The 24,761-nt window shown below is 39.4% G+C and overlaps 1 protein-coding gene across 1 annotated transcript in view; it reads left to right on the top strand.

Annotated features, from left to right (window-relative positions):
• The window catches only part of LOC133517595 (protein Wnt-6), a 47,576-nt gene extending 24,040 nt beyond the window's left edge, over positions 1 to 23,536 (top strand). Inside the window, exons 2-6 of the mRNA XM_061850924.1 lie at positions 4,143 to 4,363; positions 21,260 to 21,366; positions 21,493 to 21,699; positions 22,389 to 22,529; positions 23,160 to 23,536. Coding sequence (XP_061706908.1) covers positions 4,143 to 4,363; positions 21,260 to 21,366; positions 21,493 to 21,699; positions 22,389 to 22,529; positions 23,160 to 23,480 — 997 coding nt within the window. The 3' untranslated portion in view covers positions 23,481 to 23,536. The remainder of the gene's footprint in view (positions 1 to 4,142; positions 4,364 to 21,259; positions 21,367 to 21,492; positions 21,700 to 22,388; positions 22,530 to 23,159) is intronic.
• The last annotated feature ends 1,225 nt before the right edge of the window (positions 23,537 to 24,761 follow it).

Raw genomic sequence — 24,761 nt, 5'->3', positions numbered from 1 at the left:
TTAAGATGGGAGTACGCTCTTGTCTTGAAGGCTTGAGGGCCGTATTGATCCAGAAATAACGCAGGCATTAATTCCACAGTTTAGTCGTACGAGGCAGAAAATTTCTGAAAAAAAGGAACAGTTGAGGACTGCCAACCATCTATGTCTAAGTGGTGATGATGGAAATGTTGTCGCTTAGAGCGATGCCGGGACGAAGCGGTAGGGATTAATCCGAACAATTCCTTGGAGCTAAGGTTCGGAAATTAACAGTGACATCACACGCATCAGTGCTGCAGCAGTGACGTTTCAACAGCAATCCTGCTGCAGTCGTCAGCCGAATGTCACCTTCAAATATGCTGTCCTATGTGAACAATCATTTGTCATAAAAACAAAATAAACATCATGTCGACAGCGATACGAGGGCGAGCGAGCAATCCAATGAAAATACTTACGAGTATAGATCCTTTACGCTGACAAGAAAAGATGATATTGGCATTAGTTTGGTAAACGTCGAGAATAGCAAACCTGATTTTATTACAGCAGGCCATTAGAACCGCGTGCCAATCGTATTGTTGCCACAGCGACAAAATTTACTGTCTAACTGATGACAATATTTACTGCCAAAAGTAATTGGGATTTGATTATGATGGGACGATTGCGAACTGTCGAGTTCTTGACTCGTTTTGTTCAAAAATGCTTTAGAGCTAAACATTTTCATAGCCCTGTAACTGAGGACTCATTTAGACGGTGCGAGAAGTCGTATCGCAGTTTGAAATGGATGTAAGCTCAATAGTCCGCAATGTAACTAAAATCACATGCGTGTTTGCACGCCGTCTAAATGAGCCCTAAGTCAAGCTTAACTTGGCACAAATTCCTATAGAAATAAGCTTATGAAATTTGAATTATTATTTGCTATCCTGAAAATCATCCCCAAAGATACTGAATCGAAAAGTGGAAATTTGTATGCTATTAACCGTCGACAAAGTCGCAACAAGAAGCTAATAATATAATATGTTTTACCAGTTGGTCTCATCGGAAAATCAGCACTGGAAGTCGCCAGCATCATGATGAGATGAGATCATTTCGTGGCACTTTACCCTTCCCATGTTTTTCGGTTTTGTATATTTTTTTATTCCGTGATTGTGCTTACGACTGAATTATTTATATTCTATTCTAAATTAGTCATAGAATATTACTAAATAAATACGACTTCACCTAACAAACGAATAGCTTTTAATCACTTTTGCAATTCAAGTTGTCAACCATCTTATTACGAGTAGTTTAAAGAAGTCATTTATTCTCATATCCCGCCTACTAATCAACTAACCCAAATATATAGCAATTCGTTAATCCGGCACTTGTTCATTACGGCTTCCTTTCCGCGCTCGGCCGCCTTCCCAACCACATGGTGCTTTGAAGAATAATTAATTGACATACAACTTATCACAGTTAATTTATTCGTCTGCATAGACAGAGGTGTGTCGACTATTTGGCAAAATTCCATCTACAAGACGCACACACAAAAACCAACCGTAATGGAAGTGAATAAGGCGACGTTCAGTTTGATAATCATCTAGTGAATTTTCACGGCTTTTAGAAACGCTGTCACAAAGTGAAACTTATATTGAAGCCAAAATAAATAAGTGAATGACGTATTTCCTAACAGTAATCTAAGCCATGGGTGCAAGTAATATGTTTGATAAATATTGGCAATGCCGTACGTATTTTGTTACATACGTCACGACTCGATAATGTGTCAATGTTTGGAGAGATATGTTCACACTACTTTTAGAGAATTATTTAACCCGCATCATAGACACGTATTGGTTTGAGTAACACCTACTCATAGTTGTTGACGATGATCACGACTTTTTACCGTCACGGTAAAATGCATTACCAATATTCATGTAATGGGTAAGTTATTTTAAAGCCTTTTTATGATTAACTAATGTTATCCTTAGTTTCCTCTAATAGCCTAAAGCGTTAACCTTCTAAAACGGTCCGGGCCTGGGCCGAGGCGTTCGAAACTTCATTTCCTATAGAAAGCATTATGTGTTAACTGAAGCTTAGAAAAGGAAGTGTTCCATTCCAATTCCATTTTTAGAAACTTGCCTCTCATCTTTTAATGTCCAAAATTAACATCCAAAATTACGCAGTCGTTATTATTTCAAATGAATTCAAGGTTTGAATCCAAGAGTTAGTACCATATCTATTGTATGGGGCAGAATTCTTCCAATATCATCTAAAAATCCAATGCTTTGACAAAATTCTTACTAGTTCGGAACACTTGCAAAATACGCGTACTCCAAATACCAAAAAGCAAAATACGCGTACTACAAATACCAAAAATTCATCATACGGAATCTCTAAACCCCTCTTTAGGGACTCTACGTTCCAAGCATTCCACCAACGTTACACGTTACAACTATATCGGTATATCGGTAAACAGCGGTTACTGAAATCGCTCTCTTAGGTAAGACGGTAAACTTATATTTTACCACCATGTTGTGGTCGTAATTTACAAGAATCTCGACTTTTACTGATGTACTCGAGTTTTTACTGTTGTAGTAAACTGAAGGTCAATCACTAGTTGTTTGTATTAATTAAATCTTCATGGAAAAGGTGAATCAGAGCTACATTCAGTTAGTGCAGATGTTCTAAATATACCGAGCAATAGCAACTCGACAACTTTGAAAATCGTGTCTTTTATTTTAATTATCATACCTTAATTTTAATACGTTTTCGAATTACAAATTTTTTCTGAGTAAAACGCGATTCTTTGGATAGCTAAAATGCGACGTAACAAGTTTGATAGAATAAAGTAAACGTTCATAGTATCCGCAAAATTAATCCAACGCAATAAATCATAACAATTACGCAAAACCTCGTATAAAATCATTACTCAATAATTAACGCAATCGATCACTACAGACCCAGTTCACGGAAAATCTACTAACACATCGTATACACCGAGTAATTCTTAATACTTTATATCAAATTTGTACTTTAGTTCACTTACTATAGTGTTGGTATTGTATCGACTAGTATAGGTTTTTAGTGTGTTTTGTAAGTGTATTTATTTGCGTTCTGACAATGAACTCTTATAGAGTAAACAGTGGATCCGTCAGCGGGTCTGGCGCGCCTCAGTCCGCGGGCCGCGCGGTAATCGACGTCTGTGAGTGATTTTGATTTTACGGCCGATTTATGCAACACTGGTAATTAAACAGCTGTTTACGAAGCTTACTACTGTCTTTCGTTTCGCCGTATATCTTATTTATTACCCCATGCATTGAGGGGTTCATTCAAATTATTCAGTTTAGTAGGTATTTAAAAGACTCATGTCGTTGTATGTTACAGAAAATGCTTGATTCAATAGGTTTAAATAAAATATAAAACTGGTTATAGAAGCATGCTTTATTCAACATCACCTATTTTATAAAAATATGAGCATTAGATTAAGACAAGTAATCATCAACTTAATGTAGAAAGGATGGATAGCGCTTTCCTACTTGGTATTAATTCAATCTACCATAAGTTATCCACAGATCTCTCGGTTGTATTGTATGCCACTTGAAGCGCCCAGGGGCCCAGGGCTTCGTAGCTCTAAGACTACAATCGTCGCCAAACGCCAATCGAAATAGATGGAACTAAAAGTAAAAGTGATCATTTCAAAACATTATTTAGGAGAGAGTCGGTTATTTTGTATCAGTTTTTATTTAAACGTGGATATTTTGTAGTTGTAGTTGAGTAGTTAATAACAAATCTGTTTGACTGTGCATATAAAAGTTCAGTATCTTGGCCACATTCATGAGGATAATGACCATTCTGGGATTACTCCACTCTGATTGACAACATACGCTACGTAACGTTATAATGAAATAAAGTGCAGCGAGTCGTGTCACAAAAAACATAAGAATTTCAGTAAAAGGCACACCCGGCAATAAAATTACAAAAGAAGTTGCCATATTTAAAAAAAAAACCACTTGCAGGTCAGACTCTAGTTACTGTCTTGGCAAACAATGTAATGGTGTACACATCAGACGCCGTGAACAGTAAAAGGGACGGGTCGGGTATGATTTTTCTAATGGCATTTGCCTTGGATTAAAATGTGTTAAACTCAATAAAAACGCGTCAGCCACATCTTGATCTAATGTTCTTTCTAGGGCATCAGGCAGCGCCGTGATCCTGGACCCGCGCATGGTGTGCAAGCGCAACCGGCGTGCGCGCGGCCGGCTCGCGCACATCTGCAGGAACGAGACGGGCCTGCTGAAGGAGATCATGCGCGGCGTGACCCTCGGGGCCACGGAGTGCGCGCACCAGTTCAGGAACAGGCGGTGGAACTGCACCACGCAGCGGCGGAGCATGCGGAAGATACTCATGAGAGGTATTATCATCTACACCCAAATCCTTGTAAAAGATGACTCACGCTAGAAAGATCCAGGCCGGGGACGGGGCTTCCGACGCTTCTTTTTCTATGACAGGTGATCATTTGATGTTTTCTATAGAAAACTGAAGTTTCGGACGCCCGGGCTCGGGCCCGGACCGTTGTGGCATGAGTCATCCTTATGGGACAGATTCATTAAGTCTAGCGTTTGACTTGTACAAGATTTACAAGCTCTTGTCAACTGGCCTGCTCAAAAAGATTATGAAAGGTATAATTACAAAGGTATTCAATAGGTTAATTGACCGCAAAACGTCGTTTCTTATAGTCAGGCGCTGATCTTCAAGAAATTTTGCTAGTTCGTGCATATCTGTTGGCTATGGAGTGTGCGCATCAGTTCAGGAACAAACGGTGGAACTGCACTACGCAGCGCAGGAGCGGAGCATGCGGAATACGAGTATACTCATGAGAAGTGCCCAGAGGTTCACCCATATTTTTATTACATTTTAAATCCCTACAAGGTATATATCTTTCTGACTGGAGCTATTCTCCTGGAAGGCAAGTTTGTGCACATTCGTAGAAACGAAACTAGCCTACTGAAAAAGGTCAAGTTTTAAGGGATTTTACTGTGTTACCAATAGTAATGGTATTAAGCAATACTTATCGTATTTCCATGCAACATAACCCCAGTAAGTATTAGTAATAGTGTTAGTGCATCAGATCTCCCATACAGCTAGCTCCCGATAAAGTCAATACTTACCTACCTTAGACGCTGATGTATTTATCTTCAAGTATGTAGGCCTTACATTTCCGCTAAACCTTTTTATAGAATACTTTTGAGTAAAAAAAATAGATAAGTAATTATATTCCTCAAAACAGTCAAATTCCTACGCAATGAAATGACACATCGCTTACATGACTCGCAGTCTATAAAAGCCACATTTTAACACCGCAGATCGAAATGTTAACTCCACAGATAAGGCCAATAATCTTTATTAACAAATCTATAAACCATTGACTGGCCACAAAACACGGGTACATTCGCAGGATTAGCCTTTTGAGATGCGAACTCGAATTTATGACGATATATATTAATCCGGTGATTCAGGCGACATTTTATTGAATCGAAAATTCTATTTACGACCAATCAACACAAAAGCTCAACAATCAATAGATTTAAAGGAATGACTCCGATGAGTTCATCAGTATTTAAGATATTGTAAATGCGGTCGGCGGTCGGCTACCTGCTGTTTATTAATCGAGTAATGTGCTCGGGCGACGACGCCTGCGGCCGTTTTGTATCCGTTTTACATTTTTATTTTCTTTTAATTTTTACAATAATTTGAAATTCTAATGTTACATTTGGGAGCACAACCCGATCTTTCATTATCGATTGCCTATAAATGTATTTAGTCAATTGTACTGTCACTGTACTTATGTGTACATTTTAACCGTTTTGTACGTATTATCTTAGCTATTAAATATTTAAATTTAATGTAGCATTAGTGAACATAATCTTTTAGACCTTCCAATATCGATTATTTTTAAATGTCGTAAATCGTATAATCTAAATTCTGACTTGACAATATCGACATCTTTATCTCTCTCTATCAACACGCCATTAACAAAACCTCTATTGAAAACCATACTCAAGCTCAACATTAATAAAATTATTATAACTTTAATGGGCCGAGCTAAACGTATACACAGACAAACTTTTTTGTTTTTTGTATGAATAGTGAGGGGCAAATAATGCAAAACGTGTTAAGCGCAGCGATGGATATCGGGGCCTAATTCGATTAGCCTAAAAGAGTTGGTTTTTATGCTGCTCGTTAATCTAAGTGAACCGGAATAGTGATGTGATATGACGTATTTTATCGATATATTTATTCATTCTTAAGACATCATAACAGATAAATGTAATAATGTGTGTATGTGTATCGCACTATAATTTTATAAAAGAATGTCAAGTTCTTATCAATTTTTTTTTCTAAAATGTAGTATTAAAGTAGAACTAGTTTTGCACGCCAATTTTGCCTATAATAAATCATTCTAACCAGGCTGCAGTGTCAGCAGGATCAGGATTACGTTTATTAAACTAACCACAAATTATCTATAGGTTATGTAACGAAGTGGTGGATTAGTCCAGCATAGTTAGTTCGCCTCTTAAACTAGTTTATGGAAATTATATGACTGTGCTGTTGCTTTATCAGAAGATAACTTGTCGCATAAGCATATCAATATAAATGTGCGAATTATTTAAAAATGTTGTTTCATCTAGACTCGTAAATTGCTCTTAATTTTCAATATAAATCGTATGGCTGCCTCGTACTGCTGCATGCAGAGGCATGTAGCAGTATATACCTATAATGATAGCTAGCTGTGTGAAATTTGACCTCACGTCCTATATCGATATTTTCAGTTTTTTATGGGCATGGGCACATCACTAGCGCTCCGACCATTAGTCCTCCAACGTGCATTCATTTGGATTCATTAGCGTAAATTAAGTGGTATTTGTCAAAATTTCGTCGCACACAAAATATTTATAAACCCTACCACCCGAGCTTTTAGGATCGCAATAAAGTTATCTGAGATCGTGCCCACACCTTTTTGGGGCATTTTTTTTAAACAACATTTGTCACAATTCGGGAATTTATTTAGGTAAGAGAAGTATGGGCACTGAATGTTATCTCGCTTTGTGTGGTAGGGCACAGCATAGCGGATATCATTCCATATAATATAGAGCAGAGCTCAACTGGGGAAGTACCTTCACCTTACAGAAAACCGCAGCCAAATATCACTAGACCCTACTCATAGTGTTGTGTGCCTGCCGGTAAGTAAGGTTACCAGAGCTCAACGAGGGTGTAAGGGTCGGCAACGCGCATGTAACTCCTCTGGAGTTGCAGGCGTACATAGGCTACGGAGACTTCTTACCATCAGGTGGGTTGTGCTTGTTTGACACCGACGTAGTGTAAAAAAAGGTAAAGTTTGACTTTAGGAAACATCGTCAATTGCTTAAAAAAATATATTAATAGGAAATAGGAATGCAGCACTGATATATAACTTTTAAACCATATCTAATCCAAATGATGGTAGCTATATGGTATTGTATATTTATAGAGAAACTCTAGAAATATACAACGTGAAAAAACAACCCATGAAAAAAAAACATCCGTTTCCTGAATTAGGTAAGTACTCAATACGACTGAAGGACATTGTCCAAAAATTAAAGCACATACTTAATTAGTCGTTCCAGTCAAGATCTCGAAATATCCAATCTCGAATCGAATTACGTTTTTCACGCGAGATATCGAACCCCTAATCTTGGTTCGAGATTGCATTCCCTAGTAGCAGACCTATGATGGTTGCGGTTTTTGTTAAGATAATTTCGTAAATTTATTGTATATACTACAATTTTTAGTATTAAGTTACCGAACGGAACGGTGCCTTTAGACGAAGAGGATGATGGTGAAGAAGCAGCAGAATGTTTCTGTGGGTTTAGATGTCCCTATTGGGAGACTCTTACAAATGTATAGTTAAAAGTGGAATTCATATTTCTCCGAGTTTCCTATTAAGAGAATGTCCCCTGGAAGTGTATAAGCGTTAAACTTAGATTCAGCAAGTATTTTCTATAACAACATGTATTTTTTCCGCAAAGATATCCAGGACTTTTTGTGTAGAATTTAATAAGCTTTAATTTTGTCTTACACCATATTTTCATAAAGAATTGATTGATTTGGATTGTTGTCCATGGTCATGCATGGACAATGCCGAGGGTACTGTAGTGGAAATTTTCTAAGATCACATATTTGACAGTTATAAATTTACCTTCAGGTATATAAGTAAGAGTAGATGAAGCTGATCTACCGTGTAACTGATAGCTTTAACGTCATAATTATAACGCTCAGTTCATCACTGTCAAATACATGATCTTAGGTTGCGCCGACTATGAAGCGGGCGAGATGCATGCGATCCGCACGCCGCACCGATGTGCGAGCGAGACAGCGCTATGAAAGTATGTCCCTTCTGCTTACACACCGGTAAGCTCGCACAGTGTGATAATAACGTAAGGCAGCAGCTTTTAGAAGCTCCCAAGGGAGATGGCTGGAGCTCGTTCACGCTGTAAATGTTATCAAGCTGTTATAAGTGTTTAAATCACAGATCTTCAATGTACCTACAAGATTACTGTCAAATACATATTAAGTGCTACGAAAATGTCAAATGTAATTTGGAAGTATTGAATTCAGAAATAATATGTATAATGGCTTAAATTATTTGCTTTTGTGACAGTATCTTCCATGACCATGATATACTTAAGCACCAACCGTATGTCCTGAACACAGTTTTCAGAGTCCAGTCCGGAGTCCGCTAACATTATGTTTCGACATATTCAAGTGGCCGCTATGAATCTCGAAAGTAGACAAGTTCTTTTTTATGTTGTCTGCCTCTTACGCACTCATGAAATGTTCATATACTTGATGGCTTCCCTTTTGTACTCGTACACTTCAGTTATATCTAAGTGTAAGTGTCATTCTACAGATTGACATGTAAAAATATGTGTCAAAGTCTAAGGTCCCACTTTGTCGCTTACCATAAGGCGAGATTTGCTTGTATCTTTATACGAATAATCTGTCAAGGGGTCCTTATGGCAAGCGACAAAGTGGGACGTGTTACCGGCCGCGGACACATACGTGGTATAAATTTATCAAAACTGTCATACCGGCACTAAAGAAAAAAGCAAAAAGTTTATTCAATATTCAGATGACAGCAATAAGTGACCAAAGTGTTTACGACTCCCCAACACGTGATTATAAATGTCAGTATGTTTTTATGAGTTTGTTAGGGTTTGACAGCCATTCTGCTAATGTAAAATACATTAATTTGATATTTTATCGCCAACCGTGATAGCTTAATTTGGTGATTTTGTTTCTCATTTAATTTGCCTCTTGGTAACTCTTGTCCATTACAAACTAATTTATAGTGTGATATTAGATAAGATATATTGGGGTATAAATCGTTTTGCTACTTTTAGCTTCACGAATGGGTTGAATTTTTTTTGACAAGGACTATGTGTGCGTTTAGGGCAAAAAAAAAAAGTATTTTTATGACTTAATTGAAGACTAGGTATTTCGCAAAAAAAAAGATATCAAGATTTAAAAAAGTTAAGTACCTATCTTCAAGTGTTTTATATACTTAACTTCTTATATATCAATATATAAATATGGTAAAGTGACGAACACCGTTATATCACGCTGTCACGTAGACAAGAAAGACCATCATATCCGAACTGAAAAGCTAAACCAATATTTTGCACGGTAACGTTTGATAACTTGCAGCTTTAAATTCAACGGTATAATTATAATACATATTTCTGCAGCATATTAAGGTAGCTGATGCCATATGAATAAATTCCGCGACAGTTTTTTTGTGGAATGCCTCTTGAGCTTACTATACGCTGCAAAATGCGAGATGAGAAAACTTTTGTGCTAGACATCTTTTGTCATTTCCACTAAACAAATCGACTCAATTCGATTAATGACCTGGCCGTACAGCGTGGGCTGGTAGCGAGGTACCGCCAACAAATTAGGTTAAAAGGCCATAAATTGATGGCCAGCGTTGGGTGGCAACATACAGACCTGAATTAGTCCCCAGTTTTTTATCACACAGTGACAAGAAAAAATAATGGTTACGGGGTGTTACTATTTTACTAAGAGATTCTGTATGTTATTGGGGTTTATTTAGCCTTCTTTCATTGTGTATATCATTCATATTTTAAGGTATATAGTAGGTATACTAAGGTACTTTAGTTTTATGTAAATAACTATAAGATGAGATGTGTGTTAGTGGTTTTACCATCAATGGGATTATTTAGAATGGTCCCAACCAAACATTTCTTTTCATGTCGTTTCCGGATCTTTATAATTATGGGCTATTAAGTAGTAAAGTTCTCAAAGAAGTGTTACAAGTTTGTTTTTAATTGAAGATTCACACCTCTTTTGAGACTTAAAAGAAAGTAATGGAAAATTAATGTCTAGTCACAAATTAAATATATTATGACAACAACAAAGAAGTAGGTAAATTTTATTTGATATTTGACACAAAACAAACAATTGAACAGGTAATTCGTTTTCGATTTTTTTACATCCAACATCAGCCTGTAGCTGCAAGAAAAAATAATCATCTTTAATTGGTCCCTTTCATTAGTAAGACCCCGCATTCCTCTGCCTTGGTCGTTTTTTCGGTGTCAAATTTTAATCAATGAAAAAAGGATTTCAGTCTTATTTAAATAACGTTATCGAGTGAGATTTACCATTACAATACAGCTGAACAATTTAATCTTTAGTACCTCATTTAAACTCACATCACACGATTATCCCAAAAGGAATTATTACGCGCACTTAAACGACTACCTACGCAGTAATTAAAAGTATGATTCTCAAAGCTTAATTGGAAACGTACAAAAATAAAGGCTATAAAATATCTCCAAATTAACGTGACTCCAGTTATAAAGCGCGTCTTAACATTAAATTCAATAAAACTCAATCAAAACAAAACGAGAACTGTAAAAGGTCGACAATCGGGCCAGCAGCGGTATCAAATCGTAAATACCTCGACACCTTATCTCCTAGAACCGACGCCGGGGCCAATTTCCATTTAAACAAAACAGCCTAATTAAGCTATAAACAAACCCACAAACACGAGCTCCCAAATACTGGCTATATGATCTCGAGCCATTAAGGTCGGGCAGTCGGCGAGCAGTCCGCGGCCCATAAAGATTACCACGCGATAACCCGACTACCGCCCGGGACCTCACATGCCGCGACCCCCGCATTCATACCCAGCGATGCCTTCATATCGACAAAAAACTCGGCGATAAATTTGGCGCCCCAACACGTAAATGTTCTTAATTATAGTGTAATATCCGGGCGCGTTTCTTATATCTAATCTCCTCACTCTTATGGTCGATGTCCCATATTGACCCTCCCGATCCGTTTAATGATAGTAATTTTTCTCGATATCGATTATTTTGCGGCGGATAAGTACATCACTTTATCGTAATTATCGTAAAGAATCAGAATGGCTGATCCTGTCCCGTGCTCATGTGTTTGGACCCTTCAAACGCGTCTGACAAACGATTGCGAAACGCCAAATAAAGGCCGACTACATATTTATAAGTGCTCGATATAGCGAATGTCAGCTCATTGAATCATGGTGGAATAAACAATAGGCCAGTGAGTTATTTGAAAGTCAAGCATCAGGCTCGAGAGGAGTAATCGACGTCTCAAGCACAAAATTGTCGGTTTAAGTTATACCTCGCCGTCGCTAACAGTAGAAATCTTTAGTAGCCCGTGTCCTTTCACAGTTTTGGTTATCTCGCTCGAGCGCTGGAGGGGTGCGATAGGTGAGCACGTTTCACTCGGAGGCGAGTGCCAGGCTACTCCGCATTCAGTTTTTTTTGGTCTCCCCGCGGACAGGCCGTCCGTCTGTCACGAGTGACAGGCGCGCGCGAAACCCCTGCAATTCTCACTCGTCACCGTCCACTCGTTGCCAAATTAAAGGAAATACCCCTCCGCTGAAATAGGTGCTGAGAGCGCCGCAACGTTTTTTCAGACGTGACTTTTAAGGAATTATAATACCGTGCAAGATTTTAAAACTGTTCTTTCTCTCAATTTTAATGAGAGAAAATAAGGGAAGTCGTTCATCGGCGCGGTATTTAGGTGTGCGTCGATGTCGGCTCGTCACAGCGAGAAATGCGTTTACGGCGCGGTATGACGGCTAACAGGCTGACGGATTGCGAAATGTCGGCTGTCCTTATTATACGGGCAGTCAAACGGTGTGCGACGTGTCGCGGCATATCTGCCTCCGGTAATGCCGGTGATGCAAGCTCTATGCCGCTGAATGCACGTGCGCTAATTAGGCGCTAACTAGAGGATCAAAAGTCGACAGCACGTACGCGGACACATTTTCTTGTTCTAGTTCAACGCATATTAAGAACTAATTATTCCCATTAACGTGCACAATCCATTTAAATTAGCCATCAGACGTTCATTGAATAAAACATTCGCGTTTTGTGCGCGGCTGAATGACGCTCGGCCCCTTCCGGTGGGTGGTTGCTGTCACAACACGCGGTGCGCCCGCGCACCGCACCGCACCGCATAATGAGACGTTTACTCGCATTAGCTAAAGAAATTGACAAGTGAACAATAGCGGACTGAGGGAAAAAACGACCGCGAAAACTGCAGAAAGAGCCGGACAGTGTCGTATCGTATTACCCGACGTAAAATATCTGGGGGAAAGGAATGAGAAACGAGCGTTCCATTTAAATACGGGTAGGAGCGTTCGCGTGCGTTCGGTAGCGTGAGAATGCGCTTTATTCGGCGGCGACAGCGCGTCCCAGCGCCCGCGCAGGCCGTCGATAAATCAGGAGCGGGCGCAGCGATCGCGCGACGCTCATATATCGGCTAGAGGCCACAATGGCCCTGCGCTGACACGCTGACACTGACGCAATTGCACGCATGCACTCCGCCGTCACCCCGACAGCCGCGACGTCAACCACCCCCTCGCGCGCCCTCCCAACCCCCTCGCGACCCTATTTATTGCGCTAAATAATTGAATTAATCACATGAGATAAAATGCCTGCGTTTGTTTAAGCATTCCGCAGCGGTCGCGGTGACAACTCGATGTATTGTCCGCGCATTAAGCTGATGGTTATGCTGATGGGCTAAAACAAGTCATCGTTTGTTTTTTTCCAGCGTCTTAATCGCAAGCAGATGGAAATCTATTGAATTCTCTTTTCACGTTCTAACATGTAAGCCTTATTTTTCATATAACCCAATCCATTAAGGAAGTTCCATTTCTTAAGGTAGGTAAGTAAGCCGAGTGGAATCGCGTTCTATGAACCACTGCTTTCCCTCACTGGATGATAGGAAGTCCGATCGTTTTATGATCTTCGCGGGGTCCTCGCACGTAGGTAAGCGAATATGACATACATGTTTATGACGCCGGGCTCGCACGACACACGACACCGGCCAGGAACAATATCACATGTTTCACTCAAGCTCGTAAGAAATGGGGATGAATACGCTACGCGGAGGAATTTGTATTGCGAACCTTGCTGCTAAATTGCGTTTTCAAGATTGAGATTAAATCATAATAAGTATGTTGTGTAGGGATATGGAAAGCCGTGTTTATGCGAAATGAAATTACGTAATGAAAGGATTACACAATCATTTTATGATCGTGCCTTTTTTGGTCCGTGCGAAAATGTGTGGCGCGGAATGCTGCCGTCTTCCTAGATTGAAGCTTAATAACTTGATTGTGATGTAGCTGCAAGATATACTTTGTACATTCTATATTTTCTGGCTTCTGTCAATTTATATAAAATGAGGCTCTTATCTTATTACGTTATATTCAACCTGATATGGCGCTGTTGATACTTCTCATCTGAGACAATTCAGCGAACTAATTAGTTAGGTTTGTTATCCGTTGCTAACGTAAGTTATGTTTTCTGTAAATAAATCACCAGTAAATAATTATCACTCTATACAAAAATGCAAAAAAAAAACTGTAAAACTTTTAACAAGACTTCTTAACGTCAATCTCTTTGGTTTAATTTCTAAAACATAACCTTCATCGACATTAAATGATTCAGGTCATAACACAAGGTAATTTGTACCGATTCTGGCCAGCTAATTAAACACGAATCGCACCTGTGCATTCAACAGTGACATCGCATCGCGTCGCATCCATCTCGGATCTAAAATTCCTGAACGAGAGTGCGTGAACAGTTAATTTAAAGGCGACTCGACGAGCGAATGCGACTCCGATCTGTATCGGGAGCGAGTTTCAGTTTATCAGTTTCTAGCGGGAACGTCCGGCCGATGTGCGGTGCGGTGCAAGTGTGAAGCGCGGGCGTTGAATCATAAGATACTTTGACGGACGACCGTCACACGAGTTTATGATTGGCGTGTAACTCACGGATGACTTTCACTTCATTTCGCATGCACCAACCAGCGTGAGAGATCTTTAAAGTAACATCAAATTCGTAACAAGGTGGTAAACACTAATCGGGCGCAAGTACTTAGTTGTCGCCATAGGTACAATAGAAGTTACGTTCTCATTTTAAAACGACGTGCTGAAATAATATGAAAGTTATTTGTAATTGAATTAAAACAATTATTACCTATATCTATATCTAGCTTAGAGCATGTAGACTGGAGACGCCATGTCTATCATTTTCTGTACAAAACGACACGTCAAATGTATGGCTATTTGTACGTAACGTAAAAATAGCCATGTTAGATTAACGTCAGTCCATACAAAAGAATGCACAATTGTGCAAGGTTTTCGTCAGAGGAGTAAGCTATGAGTTAGTTACTTTATGATTGTGTTACTTTTAACGTCTTGCCTAATCTTGGTAGCGTATTTGATGACCTCATGCGTCCCCGATTTATCATTAGTCTCTTCGAAAGAATTAAGTTTGGCTTCTTTGAAACTATCCAATCAAATCGCCACGCTCATGCTTTAAGGCAAATCGTTATAAATAAAATTAAAATTGCAAAATCCCTCGCAATTTCACATATGGGCTTGGTATAGATGATCTCGGCCGGTTATCGGGGGATTTGACATGCTCGGCCATTCTCACTTCTTTACATTACATTATATAATTTATATTGTCGACGTCATGATTAATGTAAACGCGAATATTGCAATGTTGCGTTGAATAGCTGCTAACGGCTTCATCTGCGAGTGGATTGGTTGGCAAGTGTTTAGGCGATTGGTGAGAGATAATTTTAATATACAATTTTAACATTCTCTTGGACATTGTTTGTTTGGATAATCATTATAAGAATATGTATATTGATTTTAATATCTTCTTAATCTTACGGTATTTGGCAATCGGATTTCTTAATTAATAGAATAAGTAAGTAGATGCTTATATTGAACGACGAGTAGCATTAGGGTGACCAGGTGTCCCGTATTTTACGGGTTATGCCGTATTTCAGGCAAAAAAAATTCATTGATTCAATGGTATTTAATGATAGAAATGCCTTTTTTTATTATTTCACATTTTCCTTTCCGATAATATAAAAAAAAAATGTGTTTTATACTATTTAATATTGTTTTTTAAAGTCTTTCATTAAAAAATTTAGCAATTGTGTAAGTTATTTAATGGATTAGGCCAAATTTTAGATTTTTAATAAAAAAACGGCCTGTCCACTATTTAAACCTCGAATTCCGTAAGTATGTTCAAATGCAATTGTAACGTAAAACCTAAAATCAGATCTGTACCCCTAGTGTAAATTTATTCGAAAGCGAAACGTGTATGGGATTTTGAGTTTCCAAAACGTCCCGCTTGGCGCGCTGTTTCTAAATCCCATATAAAATGAGTCTTAACGCAAACGCCTACGTCACGTCACGCTATCGAATAAATTTACACTAGGGGTTCTGGTCACCCTCAGTACTACACTTTTTTTTTTCAGACAAATCTAAACGATTTGATCAGAGAAAGTCCGCCGAGGTCTACCCTCCGCCTCTAGGTCTAATCCTGAAGAAAGGCCAGGTCAAGACCACCCTAAACCGACGAGCGTGTATGAGGAATGTCATGAAAGTGAAGGAAGCGAAAGAGGTATGTCAGGATCGTAGCAAGTGGAAATCCGTGGTCTCTGCCTACCCCTTCGGGAAATAGGCGTGATTATATGTATGTATGTATGTATGTAAATCTAAACGATGGCAGTAAAGGCCTCCCCACAATAGCGTCTCCCGAGCGTCGGCGTAAAAAATAAACATCTGACAATAACAATAGAAAATGTTTCACATGCTGTTTATGTACTATCAGATCATGGGTCTGATCAGGATCAGCTCTATCTATTTTTATCTAAGAGCATATCAGGTGCTCTTCTCAGCACGGTATGAAGATTTATTTTGTGTGTACAGGCTAGTAATCTTACCACGACTGCCTCAGCAGTGTCAAACTGACATATTCGCTAGCGTGTGCGTAACTTGATTTCTATGCATCTCGCTCGTACTCGCATATTAGTGCGAGCGAGATGTATAAAAATTAAGTTACGCAGACGTTAGCGAATATGTCAGTACAGTCAATATGTCAAACTGGTGGTAGCCGTACTGTACTGCGTACGGCGCTCTCATACCTTGTCTTTGCCACTGTGAACAGTGTTATACTTACTCTACAATAACTATAGTGAACTCAAACTACCAGAAAAAGTATATCTATCTCACTCAACTAATTCACCGCCAAAAGGCTTGACCTACGCCGACTTGTTTAATGCCCGCATAATATAATTATGCGTTGTCAGCATTCTTCTTCTTCAAAGTCCTTAAATCGTTATTCTGTCAATTTGTGGTTTGTTGCCGTTACTTTATCAGTAATTACGTTCTGTATATTTTTATTGTACGCATATTTCCTTGATGTACTAATAGTATCATACGCATACCTATCATGTGTAGTACCTAATTGTGTGTATTCTGAAACTTGTTGCGAAAATGTACAAGTAATTCAATGCAACTAAGTAGGTAACATTTGACCATGTAGTTCAACCGGTATTTAACAAGAAAAAGATGTCAATGTCATATCACAATGACATAAACGACAACCTCTAATGATGTATAGGCGGTAAGGCAAAAAGTTTCCGACGAATGAAGCATAAAGCCAGTCCAGAACGGACTCATAACCGCTTTGGCGTGGATTGTGGAACTAGTTATAAAACGGTTCTAGAACCAAGACGCCAATTATCCAATCCGATAAGAGCAAGTAGCATTTTCATGAGCTGTCCGCGCCAGCACGTGCTCCATGATTGACGGACTGTGAATGGCGGAACGACTTCCAAGTATTTTGACGCTGCAAAAACGGACGATCGACGCGTTATAGAAGCCATACAACTTTCAAGTGTGAATCAATTTAATTCCATCGGTTTTATTGATCGATCGACAATTTCGCTGAATTATTCAGTGAACACGAATACCGACATTCCGCGCTCGTGGCAGCCCCGCAAAAAGCACACCCCCGAATAGCCGGCGCGACGTCGTGGGAGTGGCCCCGCCAGCATACTTCCAAACCGGAGACGTTTGTAAAAAGGCAGCGTTCGGTGATGAGAATGTCATGTCCCTCGTTCCCAACGACATATTTGCGAGTCGGGGCTGCGTTTTGTGATAATTACAGCGCATAACGCGGGCGGAGCGCGCGGAATGCTCGGCTCTGAGCTCACCGCCGCGGATTTATAATGACGGCCGAGTGTCAACGCTGGCCTATCGACAGCGCTCCGGCCAGAAAAAGCGCGGCGTCCTCGGCATCTGCCATGGGAACGACTCGCCTCCCCCTCGCCCCCACCTCTTTTTTATCCGGACTAAACGACTAGCGAAAAATCTCGAAATTGACATTCCTCTCATAATTCCAGAGGACGCATCCTTGGCGACGTCCGGCGAAATTTAACCGGCATAAAAATGACGATCGCGAGGACAGCGTCACTGCTGTAATTACCTCTGGGTGTGTACTCTCGCTTTTTTGTCTCACGTCAATTATATAAATTGTTGGTGCAATAAATTTTGCTGTATCTTGAGACGGTTTGGCCGCGGATCGCGGAATGCGCCGACGATACGGCGTCGTCTCGGCCCGGGCCCAATTAGCATGGAATCGATAGGCGCGTCCGATCCTCATCGCCCGTCAACTCGGGCGCAGCGAGCTATCTAATCTCTACTTAATTAATGCTCTTCTGGTATCGAGGGCTCAAAGTAAACTCTAGTCATATAACCGCGTTATTGAAATTAAGCTAAACTTACGTGAGGTAGATAAACAAAATTCGTGCCAGCGAGATCCCTTTTAAGGGAAGTAGGGTTGCATAAAGTAATTATTTCATCTTACGTAACTAGTTAATCGGACTCATCATTTACTTACCTATATAAGTATAGCGAGGCCATCTTATTCTGAGAGCTAGTTGAGATAGTATATGACTGATAACACATACCCTCGTTTTTTAGACAGATAACTTTTTCTTCTACTCATTATACATTCCTCTTAAGGAAGATTTACGCTAGAACGGCCCGAGTCCGGGCCAAGGCAACCGTCATTTCATTTTCTATTACAGGTGACTGGTGATCACATAATGTTTTCTATATAAAATGAAGTATCGGATGCGTCGGCCTGGACCCGGCCCATTCTAACGTGAGTCTGTTATTCCATTAAATCGGACTGCCAAGTTAAACAATGCCTAATGGAAAGTATTTTCCATGAGCATGGGCTCTGATGAAGATCATGCGCATTGGTGACCTAGTGGTAAGATGCAGGACTTTCAACTCTGAGGTCGCGTGTTTCAACCACGGTTCTTCCCAATAACATATTTATCAGTCGCTTTTTGGTGAAAGAAGTACTGTGAGGAAACCCGCATACCTACATCCGCAATGAATTTGGAAGATGCATGTGAAGTTCCTAACCCACTCTGGGCCAGCGTGGAGACTATGACCTAATCTCTCTCGTTCATGAGATAAAGCTGGGAAGTACCTTTTTATAAGTTAGTATTATAATCCCCTGACCTAATACAGAAAAAACATCAAATACAAGCGTGGAATTTTTTTATCGAAATTATTTTAATAACCGAGGTGCGCAACGGGACAACGCGATGAACAAATACGATAGCTACCAAAGGATTCAAAGGTCACTTATTACTTGTGCTATATATACCAAATATACAACTAGACAAGTACGACCTGAATAAAAAAATAACTAAAGAACTATACGCTGCTCATGAGTTTCGAGAAATTGTAAACAAGCTTCTCTTACCCCCACATCCTCGCACTCTGTGCACACCTTTCCCATCTTATCCGAAAATGCTCGGGATACTCATGCTCAGGCTGTTTACGTTTTCGCAAGCAGATATACGTGTAATAGTCATACGTATATTCTGAATAGCAGAAGCAACAAAAGAAAATTTCTATAACCTCCAATTCTGGGGGAGGCCATAAATCCATTCCATCGCATTTTGAAACTGTATATATTTAGCTAGGATAAGACTATCGAGTCTGAGCACTGATGAGATTGATTTTATAACACGAAATGAGTTTGCCGCTCACTGAATAAGTACATCTGATCTTTCTTATCGAGCGCATCAATAAATAAGTCATCGACCGAAACAAAAACACTGCAGTTGATGCCCGCCGCATATTCAGCGGATGGTGCATCGGTGTCCACATTATTCACGTCTGAATATTCAGCCAACTTGGGTTGACCCGCCGTTAATTGTTATAGCTAGCCTGTTAACTTGAGTGAGACACGGCTTGTAAGATCATCAAACTTCATTCTCAACTTAGCGATCTCACAGTTGTATGCTATAGGAAAATTCGTTTGGCTTTCTACCTAATTAAAATCAAAGATTTAGCGTAAGTACTTATCTAATACTTATAAACACAACTACCTTATTTCTAACTGACACGGAGGTCCCTGTGGAGATTTTCCACAACCGACTGAAACTGCATGATAAATCTGAACGTTTCCGAGAAAATACGATGGGAAACGATTATTCACTACGTTTGTAGTAAATATCAAGAAACGACGAACACACCATTATCGTAGCAAAGATTATATTTGGACAGAGATCATATCCATCCAACGTGAGATAATGGCATGCGAATATCTATCTAGAGAAGCAAATCATAATGCCAAAAGGAGATGTTTACAACAAATCGTCAAAAACTACCTAAGCCGCCGTACTCAATCGAACCGTGGTACAATCACACGTAGAAAAATAGTAAAATACCCCTTGAACTCTCGTACATCCGTTATTATACTTATTATCCCCACTAGCTGGAGGAACTAAACAACAGTGTTTCATGTCCGAATGTTTTATGGATGGGACCATCGATTCGTAAAGCTCATCGAAGTTTATTACAGCGTCCGCGTGAATATTGATTTTTAGGTCAACAACTTCACTTTGTAATTCGGTGCTAATACTCGTGTTCCTATGACCAAGGGATAAAGGGCTGTAACGAATCGGCCATTCAATAGCCACAGTCAAAACTTGGTAAAGGTATATTCCTTAGACACGTAATATGCAAAACACAAGTATTATGCACAAAGAGTGATTAACATGCTTTCGCATAGTCGTCTAATGTTTTTGCGTATACTTGTTAATGGCCATGAATCTTTAACGCGATGTTTAGTGCTTTATTAATGTTTTGCGAATCTTGTTAATAACTGTAAAATGTTTTACGTCATCGATATTGTAATTTGTGTGAAGAAGTTTTAGCCTAATTGTTAAGCAACTTAATAATTTGTTATGCAAGTGTATGGGTAAACGATTTAAGGCAGCATCCAAGCGAAACCCCACCGTTTACATATTCATATGATGAAGGATATTTTGGTATTAATTGCAGCCGCAAATGAGCCAGTCATTTTCTTTATAAAGCCCGTATAAAGCCAATATTCACGCGAAGTTTACAGTACATACTTAACTCTTGACAAAGGTTACAAATTATCAACTAAATCAGGGACCACCAACCATTTTTGCGTTGTCTTCCCCAGTGCATTAAGATAATTGTAGGTCCACTTATCTTCATCAGGGCTTTTATTTAATTCGCGCCTCAAGTAAACTACAGTGTACAGTAGATCCCGAGTAAAGTCAAAAGTCAAGGGAAACGATAAAAAAAAAATAGTTTTTTCTTCGCTAAGTAGAGACTTTTTGGGACTGGAAACTAAGGTTTTTGTTCGACTAAAGGAGGTCGAGAGGATTTCGCCTTATAGAGGTCCGAATAAGCGAGGCTCTACTGTAGTTGCTAGGACGACGCGCTCCATATGTCTTCAAATATTGGCACACTTACGTTTATATATATAGTGATGCAAGTGATGATTCATTAATAATCATAAGTCACAAAGATATTATTTGTCCACAGACATACGAGAGACGGGGTTTGTGAACGCCATCACTGCAGCTGGAGTCACATACGCTATCACCAGGGCCTGCACGGCCGGCTCGCTCCTTGAGTGCTCTTGTGAAAAGGTATTTGAAAATCACCGGAGTCAAATAGGTATCATATAAGCTACCGTTCTTACCATCCATCAAGATGAGCCAACGGTGGTCAATCAAAACTGTTTAAGGAGTAACACAACTTTCTTCTTTCCATAGGGTGCGCCAAAACCCCGTCGCGGGCACATGCCCTCGATCACTCTCCCCCCTTCCCCCGTCCCCACGGACCGGTGGCAATGGGGGGGCTGCAGTGACAACGTACGCTTTGGCCTGAAGAAGTCCAGAGAGTTCATGGACAGCCGTTACAGGAAAAAAAGCGACATAAAGACGCTGATTAAGCTTCATAACCATAATGCTGGGAGGTTGGTTAGTAAGAATTTAATTCGACGGTTTTTGATATAGGCTTTTTCTTAGCGATTAAACAGTAGTGGGACATTAGTAATTACTAGTGGGTGCGGATATGACATTACGTCCCGCTGTCGGACATCCGTGCCAGTCAGCCTACCTACCAGTCATACATACTGCTTTTAGTGCACTTTTTCCACACTGACAATTCAGGAGGGCATAGATTTATATAGGAAATTCCGGCTAGCTTCAGTTGACTGCTGGAATCATTTCTTTTTTATACTACGTCGGTGGCAAACAAGCATACGGCCCGCCTGGTGGTAAGCAGTCTCCGTAGCCTATGTACGCCTGCATCTCCAGAGGAGTTACATGCACGTTGCCGACCCTAGCACTTCGCATCCTCGTTGAACTCTGGCAACCGTACTGACCGGCAGGAACACAACACTATGAGTAGGGTCTATTGTGCTGCGGTTTTCTGTACTTAAGGTGGATGTACTTTTCCAGTTGGCCTCTACTCTAATAGATCTGGACTGACATCCGCTGTGCTGTGCCCTACCAGACAAAGCGAGATGACATTCACAATGCCACACTTGATATTATATTATAATTTGATTAAATCTTAAAGTTGCAAAGTAATATTAAATCTGTTCAAAAACATGCAGAGGCAGACAGGGGCAGTGGAGTTAATTAACCTTTTATTTGCTTTTCAGGCAATTAAAAACCATTTGAGAGTGGAATGCAAATGCCACGGGCTCTCCGGATCGTGTACCTTGAGGACCTGCTGGTGGAGAATGCCCACTTTTAGAGAAATTGGTGACAGGCTAAGAGACAGGTTCGAGGGAGCTGCGAAGGTAATCATGTATTTACTGGAATTATTTTAATACATTTTCTCTCTTCCCTTTTTCGTTGCCTGAGATTACTACAAGATAGCCCAGAATTACGCAGACAATTTTTTTCCGAATATTGTTTCTTACTTACACGTCTTTTACAAAATGTTATTAAAAATTAAAACTATAATAAGATTATTTGATTGAAAACAAATTGATTACCTCCAAAATATCTCCTGGGGCTTGGAAAACACAAATGTAAGGTAAAGTTATCAACAATATGCACTGTAAAAAAAAAACAACGTAGTTTTGGGCCAGCCTCTGTGTGGTCAACAACTGAAGAAGTCTTATTAGACCAATAGACAATTAGAGATATATAAATATGGCATTTTCAATGTATCTTATACACAAACACGATTTGTTATCATGTTAAATCTTTATTATTTCAAACTGTATACACATTTTTCTATTTATTGCATAAGTTGCATATTCATATATAAAGTTAAAGGCCATAAAGTACTTACAAAGGTATATTTCATTCATCTTCAATAAGCGTTTCAGTTGAAAACGTTGACGAAACGTTGGATTAATTCACTATTACCTACTTATACAATAAACAACATTTATGTATAACAATAAACTTCTATTTACCAGGTAATCGCAAGCAACGACGGGGACAGTTTTATGCCTGAAAGCGCCAGCATAAAAAGGCCTGGCAAAAAAGACATCATATACTCAGAAGAATCCCCAGATTTCTGTTCGCCAAACATGAAAACTGGGTCCTTGGGTACCGAGGGGCGGCAATGCAACATCAGTTCAGCAGGCACTGATAGCTGCGACCAGCTCTGCTGCAGGAGGGGATATGTGCAAACGACGGTCAAGGAAACCGAGAACTGTAACTGTCAATTCAAATGGTGCTGCGAAGTTATATGTGAAACTTGTTTTGTTAATCGGGACATACAAACATGCCTTTAATGTGATAGATTATACATATTATTATGATTTTTGATATTAAATTTATCGACGAAACAGTTGTGGACTTTTTTGAAGGGACTCCTTGTTATTATTATATTCGTTGATTTATTAGCAGAAGCGATTCGATACCTATATATACGTACACCTACGTTTGTTTTCATATGAATACCTTTTTGACCAAATGTAAGTATTTTATACAATGAATTTAGCAACTGCAGCAAAAAAATCTATACTAGTCTTTGTTTTACTAGTATTTGGTGCCGTAACTTTTACGCTGTTTGACTCTATCGTGTTTACACTACTATTTATGGTGGTAAATAAACGTATAATCCACCTGTTAGCTTACGGGCGCTAGCAAATTCAGAAATGTCAGTTGGGTAATTTTTAGAGAGCACGATTTTTGGGCTTAGGGACAAATATTAGTACCTGTTTACAGTTACTTTTTGGGGGATAAATTGTTAAGAACCATTAATAAAAAAATTGAAATCTGTTCTTATCATGCTCCGTTAAGCGTACAGACTCTAAAATTAAGAACAAAAAATCATTTGTTTTAGGGTAACGACTACCACTACTTAAGAATGAGCACTATACTACTACACTATATTATTGTTGGATTAATTCACATCTATGTTTACGTGCAACACTATTGCATCGAGCATTTGAGTTCAGTCTTGTCTCTGACATCACATAGGATTCATACATACATAGGTTGTGTGGATCGCGTCAACTGACGCAATTACGTACACCTCACCTCCAATCCCCAATTTTTGACACTCGCGTTTATAATAATAATAAAGCCCTTTATTTCCATGGAAATTTACAAATGGTTTTACAAAATTATTTTTTTTTTTCTTTACATGGCCTCGCTTTGGGTAAAGGCCTCGTCCGTCCAGTGCAAAATTATGTACCTTTTTATAAGTATAACGAGCGAGCTCATCGCCAACAAACTGTCTCGCAGTTTGGCGAATATTTTGTTTTGTGGTACACATATTTTATATTTTAATGTTATAATAAATAAAAAAAAAAAAAAAAAAAAAAAAAAAATCTGCTTCTAGTCTCTACCAGCAATTCTTTTAATTTCATCAATCCAGCGGTCTTTAGGTCTCCCTTGGCCTCTTTTTCCAATAGGGCCCGTCCATTCAGTTCCCCGTTTTGTCCATCTTCGGTCTGTGATGCAAGCTACGTGTCCCGCCCATCTCCATTTCAGCTGTAGAGCATGTTGTCCTGCGTCTATTAATTTAGTTTTTTCGCGAATATTTTTGCTATTACATCTGTCACTGA

Source organism: Cydia pomonella, chromosome 5 (genome assembly GCF_033807575.1).
Source record: "Cydia pomonella isolate Wapato2018A chromosome 5, ilCydPomo1, whole genome shotgun sequence".
Taxonomy (NCBI): domain Eukaryota; kingdom Metazoa; phylum Arthropoda; class Insecta; order Lepidoptera; family Tortricidae; genus Cydia; species Cydia pomonella.
This window is presented reverse-complemented; position numbering and strand designations above follow the sequence as displayed.